Source organism: Pempheris klunzingeri, chromosome 24, assembly GCF_042242105.1.
Source record: "Pempheris klunzingeri isolate RE-2024b chromosome 24, fPemKlu1.hap1, whole genome shotgun sequence".
Lineage (NCBI taxonomy): Eukaryota > Metazoa > Chordata > Actinopteri > Acropomatiformes > Pempheridae > Pempheris > Pempheris klunzingeri.
Genome location: NC_092035.1, coordinates 14,008,316 through 14,014,644, shown reverse-complemented (window position 1 = coordinate 14,014,644; position 6,329 = coordinate 14,008,316). Strand labels below are relative to the sequence as shown.

General features: G+C 41.5%; 1 protein-coding gene across 1 annotated transcript; it reads right to left on the bottom strand.

Annotated features, from left to right (window-relative positions):
• Positions 1–1,079: 1,079 nt before the first annotated feature.
• Positions 1,080–3,636, bottom strand: LOC139223800 (midkine-B-like). Its single transcript, XM_070855798.1, has 4 exons — positions 3,558–3,636; positions 2,718–2,885; positions 1,721–1,882; positions 1,080–1,108 (listed from the first exon to the last, which is right to left on the bottom strand). Exons 1-4 carry the CDS (start codon positions 3,634–3,636, stop codon positions 1,080–1,082), a joined length of 438 nt encoding a protein of 145 aa, XP_070711899.1.
• Between the last annotated feature and the right edge of the window lie 2,693 nt (positions 3,637–6,329).

Sequence of the window (6,329 nt, the reverse complement as noted above, 5' to 3'; positions counted from 1 at the left end):
CCACCGAAGGACAGTTACTGGAGGACTGCATGCTGTAAGTTGCCGATATCTTGTGTCCAGTGTCTTCCTCTTTCAGCAAACACTGGCTGTGGCTGTGTTCACTTTGTTGCTGGAGAGTGAAGCTTTGTTAGATTATTTTAATGAAGTTATTTTAGTTTAAAAAAACTGTTTGGAAAATGTTTCTAAACTGCAGTTTCCATTTTGTTTTGTTTGAAATGACAAATTATATATTGAACTTGAATTTTGTAGTGGCCCTCCTGTAAGATGTGTGCTGTCAGTGGCCCCAAGCCAATTTGAGTTTGAGACCCCTGATCTAGAATAAAGAGTTCAGAAGTCTGAAATCATATAGAAGACACAATGCAACCATATGTTCTTAAAATTTAATAAACAAAAGAAAAATGCAAACAATACTATGGCAGTAAACCTTGAGGAAAGCCTTGCAGAAAATGTCCAAAAGGAAGATTTATAACATGAATATTCCAAATGCACTTTGATTTGGAAGCAGCTGTGTAGGCTGATTTTGAAGGTCCCATGTTCTGCTCATTTTAAAGTTCCTGCTTGTATTTGGAGGTTTATATTGTTTAATGCTGTTTTCAGTACTCTGTTTTAGAAGAAAAGGACAATCTGCTGCTTTGCTTTTGCCTCCGACTTCGTGTTACCAGGAGCTGAGTTAGTGAGGAAGAAAACAACGCCAGACAGCGAGGTGGAGTCAGGAGGTTTTTAGTGGGTGGGGACAGTCAGCCTGCTGAAGGGCTGGAGGAGGTTACATGATTATTAGATCCCCTCGTGACATCATAAGCATGCTTTCACACACATTTACTGAAAGGTGTAGCAGGAGAACGAGAGACAAGGTCGGTCTTTACTCAGTTTGTCTGTCTCTCAGCACAGTTGTGGCTGATAAAGCCTGAAAAAGACTGTATGGAAGAGTGTATGGAAATCAGGCTATGAATCTAAAAGTGTTGGGACCACTGTCAGAGAACAACAGGTTTAAGACAAGTATTGTTTTATTTCTGTTTAATGAAGATTCTTGTCTTTCTTGTATTGTCTTGTCCCTGGAGACTCCTCTCTGCGGCCTGTGTCTAGTTTCCCTTGCCTTTTTTTTTCTTTCCTGGAAAAAAGAAAACATGACATGGGCACAAATATTACTCACACCATTCATTCACAAAATGCTGGTCTGCATTTTAAGTAAAGGTGTGACAAATAATTAGATGGTCCTCAGATGGAGGCACAGATATAATCTAACGTGACTCGAAATCATTCATCATTCATTCAGAATCATCTTCGTAGGACAGTGAATATCCATACTAAATTTTTATGTCATGGTCTCCTGTTGCCATCTTTAGGTCTTTTGCCAGAGCAAAAAGTCTCTATTAGGTAACATGTTCTTAGCCATGCCAGTCGCTCGGGTTTAATGGGAATGTCGGTTGGCCCATCAGTTTGGTCCAGACTAACACATTTCCACAACTACTAACTGATTCAATTATTGAAAGAAATTCATGGCTCCCAGAGGACCAATCCAAAGAATTTTGATGATCTCCTGACAATCTAGACATCTAGTACTACTATGAGGTTCCGTTTATTGTGCGTGTGCATACATTTGTGAAATGTCTCCTCGTTCAAAGCTCCAGTGTGTGAATGTGTGTCTCCTCCAGCTTAGATTCCTGTATGAATGATGCGTGATTGGGTGAATGAGGATGTCCATTTTTAACTTTTCTCTAACCTTTGGGTTTTGTCTTGGTTTTCCCAGGGCAAGGTTTGGAGACAGAAATAGTCTGTTGACACTCTGCATTAAACAGAGCCCTCTTCAATGTCCCTGTTCTGGTCCGCGAGCCAGAGCTTGGATCACACTCTCCCCAGCTACCAAAGCGATACTTACAATCAGCTTAAAGAGAGAGAGAGACACAGACACATAGAAGATACATGAACACATGCCATACATTAATTCCTTCAAGCTTCACTGGCTGTTATATCTAGTGGACCTTACGCTTCCATTATAGGCCCTCTTCTCCTGTGTGTGTGTGTTCGCATGCAAGATAAGATAAGATAAGATAGACTTTATTTATCCCACACCTGGGAGACAGAAAAGGTGCAGAAATAAAGCGTCAGTAATGCAAAAACAATGTATATAACAAAAATAACAATAAGTGCAAATATAAAAATATGGGAGAACAAATATAAATATATATAAAATATATAATTGTAAGAAATTTGATGGTTAACACTTGGTTTTAAGGTTAAGGTTACAATTAGGTTAAGGTTAGGGAATGCATAATGTCAATGAGTGTCCCCACAAGGACAAGTGTTTTGATCCATACATTAATTGACATAAACTACTGAGCATGACTTTACCCACTTAGCAGATCACACTGTAAACTATGGCATAAACATTTCAACTGGAGTTGAATCTTTGCTGACAGTGACAGTGTCAACAGAAATTGTATCATAGCTACAGAGGGGTATATAAGGAGGGTCGTTATATGTTACAAGTGCTTATAATGTTGTCTCCTGCCTCTGTGTTCTCATACGATGGAGGCATACGGTCAGTAGCAGAGGTTTGTCTGATGGAGGCTTTGAAAAAATAAAGAAAACTGTCACATTCAATGTACTAAGTCTACTTGCAAATCACTTTACCCTTCCTAATTTCATCTGCACTGTATCCATCCATCAAATTTCAAATGTTTTAGTTGAATACATCATTTTGTGTTTGTGGGTGTTACCTCCAAAGTCTTTTTTCCAGTTGCAAGGTACTTTACATTTCATCTTCTTGTTCTGCTGGTCACATGACCCCTCTCTAAACCCTGCTCCACAGTCCCCGTTGCTAGGGACACAGTTGCCATAGCGCCAGTCAGTGCATTCTGACCCGGTCTGGGAGGGTTTGTTTTTCTCTGAGGACAAAATAAAGATTTATTAACTGGTTATTTTAGACATGCATTGTTTCAATATTCAATCCACAAATTCAATGAGCTGGAGAATTCAGCCAGTGCTGATAATACTGCAGGTCACCAGGAACTGCATGTACAAACAAAGTGAACTTAAGCAATTAGAAGTTTCTTGCTATGTACCTGCAGCACTCAGGTGCAAATTCTGGTAACTATTTGTTACTGCACTTGTGACTCCTATTAGCTAGTGGTGTATGCAATATCTTTATGGGAATGATGTTGAAACAATGGTGGCAGTGCAGGTGGTAGTATATATAATAATAATGAGTCAGTGCCATCAGCTCCATTGTGTATAACTGTAAAGCTCATCACCATAGATATGGGACAGCACTCCACTCCAATCAAATGAATTTTTAATGCACATATAGTAAGCAAAAATACATTTGCAATGCATGAACAGAAACATATAATTATAGCAATGGTTTCCAACCTTTTTGACAATGGGTGTTTTTTAGGTTACATAAGCCAGTAATTCAGCAGGGGAAAAGTCTTCATGACAATCATCTTGTGACCATATGGGCTTTTTTGTGGGTCCGAGCCCCTACCCTGGGGACCACTGATCTATAGTGACAAGAAAAACAAAGAAAGAGTAGGTAAGAAATGGAGAGAGAAATTTACCTTTCTGGTTTTTCCCCCCAGCTACAGTTTTAATGGTCATGAGAGTGACCAACAGAAGCAGCAGCAGCACAGCCCTCATCCTGTACAAACACACACCAGTGGGAAAGTCAACATTAAAAAGGTCCACATACATCACAACTGGTAAACCATTAAGTGCTGACCCTCACCCCGAGGTTATTTCATGTGAAATCATTATCTGCTCCTCTCACCACCACCATCACAGCTCATAACAACCCGACAGGGGACTTCTGGACACTGGCTGTTTTTAATACAAGAAAACAATAAATTGCTTTATGAATCCAACTTTTAGAAATCAGAAGTGAAAATGTTAGGTTTGCACACATAGCACACATCAGGTACTGCCTGCAACCCCTATTGCAAATGATGTGTATTGGGAGAATTTACAGACTTTCAGCTGTGTTCAATGAAGACCTCAAACAAGAACAATTGAAATAGCTCAACACTTATATTACAAATGGTTTCTCTAAATTCAACACAAAATTCCACTTTTAATGACTACTGCAGTCTCAAAATTATTCAATTCCTCCTAGACAAGCACCCTTTTGCTGTTTTGAACTGCTGCAAATGTGATGAATAGCCAGACATCAGGTTCCTGAGGCATCCGACAGCATTCCTGAGGAATTTCAGCCCATTCCTCATGGGCAACAGCCTCCATCTCTCTAATGTTCTTGTGTTTGCATGCTGCAACCGCTTTCTTCAAATCCCACCAGAGATTTTCTATGGGATTCAAGTCAGGCGACTGTGACGGCCACTCTAGTATCTACCAGGATTTTTTCTGAAGCCAAGCCTTGGTGGACTTTGATGTATGCTTTGGATCATTGTCTTGTTTGAAGATCCAATGATGCCCGAGCTTCAGCTTCCCCACAGGCGTCTGTGAGGAAGCGGAAGCTTGGGCATCATGATGTTTTCTCCCTAGGATTTCCAGATACTTGACTGTCCCAGAAGAAGCAAAGCAGCTCCAGAGCATCACCGAGTCACCACCACGCTTCACTGTAGGCAGGGTGATCTCTTCATTCATTCTTCCTCCTCCAGACATATCTGATCCATAGACACAAAAAGTTCCAGTTTTGTTTCATTACTCCACTTCCCTTTTGACCAAACTCGTGTGGCTTATTGATATGGTTTCAAGCATATTAGAGCCGACTGCTGCTGTGCTTTTGGGTCAGTAGTGGTGAATGTCTTGAGCGTTCAGTCTGCTCCTTACTGTAGAAACTGTAACCTCAGTGCCTGCTGCCACCAAGTCTTGCTGCAGGTCTTTTGCAGTTGCTCAAAGGGTTTTGTCCACCTGCCTCCTCAGAAATCTGGTGGCAGCTGTTGTTAGCTTCTTTCTGCCACGTCAGGTCTTTCTGCCAGGTGGTGCAGCCAGTGTTCCTTTAGCTTTGATCTCCTCTTTTAACTTTTTGGACAATTCTCTTAACTTACCCAAACGTCACAGTGAACAAACCCAGAGCCAGTCTGGGTATTTGACATGTTCTATGTAAAGCACACCTGATATATGACGTCCTTGATAAACAACAGCACCTGATTTGCAAATGAGTGCTCTTATGAGGGATTCTATTCAGGGAGTTGAACCAATACCATCTACCCATCCATTTTCTATACCGCTTATCCGTCAGGGTCGCGGGGGGAGCTGGAGCCTATCCCAGCTGACTTCGGGCGAGAGGCAGGGTACACCCTGGACTGGTCGCCAGCCAATCGCAGGGCCACATCCAGAGACAGAGACAGACAGACAACCACTCACTCTCACACTCACACCTACGGGCAATTTTAGAGTTACCAATTAACCTAATGTGCATGTCTTTGGATTGTGGGAGGAAGCCGGAGTACCCGGAGAGAACCCACACTAGCATGGGGAGAACATGCAAACTCCACACAGAAACACCCCGGGTTCAAACTGGGATTCGAACCCCGGACCTTCTTGCTGTGAGGCAACAGTGCTAACCACAGCACCACCATGCTGCCCAATACCAATACCAACACACCTAATTTGAATAATTTTGAGCGCAACTGTATGTTCATATAATGCAGGCTTAAATCGCTGAGGTGGTGAGCCAGCAATGATAATGTTGAAAATGTTCTTCTAAATGTGTTGCCTGGCAGTTAGTGAGCAAAAATTGCCATAATCAGTGGTAGCTGATTTTTTGTTAGACATGTGTCAATCTTATTTTAAGATAGTATTTCTCTTCAATAAACTTATCTATCTTAAATTATTAAATTGTAACAACTTGAGGTCACGAATGCAGCTGTCAATCTTTGGCAGCCCCAGTTCTTTGAAATCAGCCTGGCTTGCAGGAGTTCTACAGTCAGGCTTTAAAGAATTAAAGAATGCTGCAGGCACTTCACTGGTGTTAGCTGCAAACTAGTGAAGGGATATAACTGATTTTCAGTTATATAACTCCATGGCTATAAAACACGCTACTATGACATTTTCTTGATTTATGGGAGGCTTTTCTCTGTTTCACCCAGCGTTTTAAAATTTGGACACGACAGTTATAGTCCTTGTGACATATAATACCCTGTTGGCCTTGGTGGAAACTGCAGTGTGTCTCCACTGAAACATGCAGGGTGCAGTCACTGGCCGGTTATCTGACATTACAGATCTTTACTGCGAAGGTGTGCACACATTTCCAGCACAGCACCCCACCCAGTTCTGCTTAGACACACATTTCTGCCATGCATACAAGCATGCATGCATACACAAGACATCAGGCCTTAGCACGGCATGAAAACATGATAATGAAAGCAAATAAA

Excerpts from the sequence above, each read along its gene's own strand:
- LOC139223800 (XM_070855798.1), bottom strand. The coding sequence starts at position 3,636 with ATGAGGGCTGTGCTGCTGCTGCTTCTGTTGGTCACTCTCATGACCATT. Across the intron at positions 2,886-3,557 it reads TGGGGGGAAAAACCAGAAAG|AGAAAAACAAACCCTCCCAG; the intron begins GTAAATTTCTCT and ends TTTTGTCCTCAG. Across the intron at positions 1,109-1,720 it reads AACCAAGACAAAACCCAAAG|GAAAGAAAAAAAAAGGCAAG; the intron begins GTTAGAGAAAAG and ends TCTTTTTTCCAG.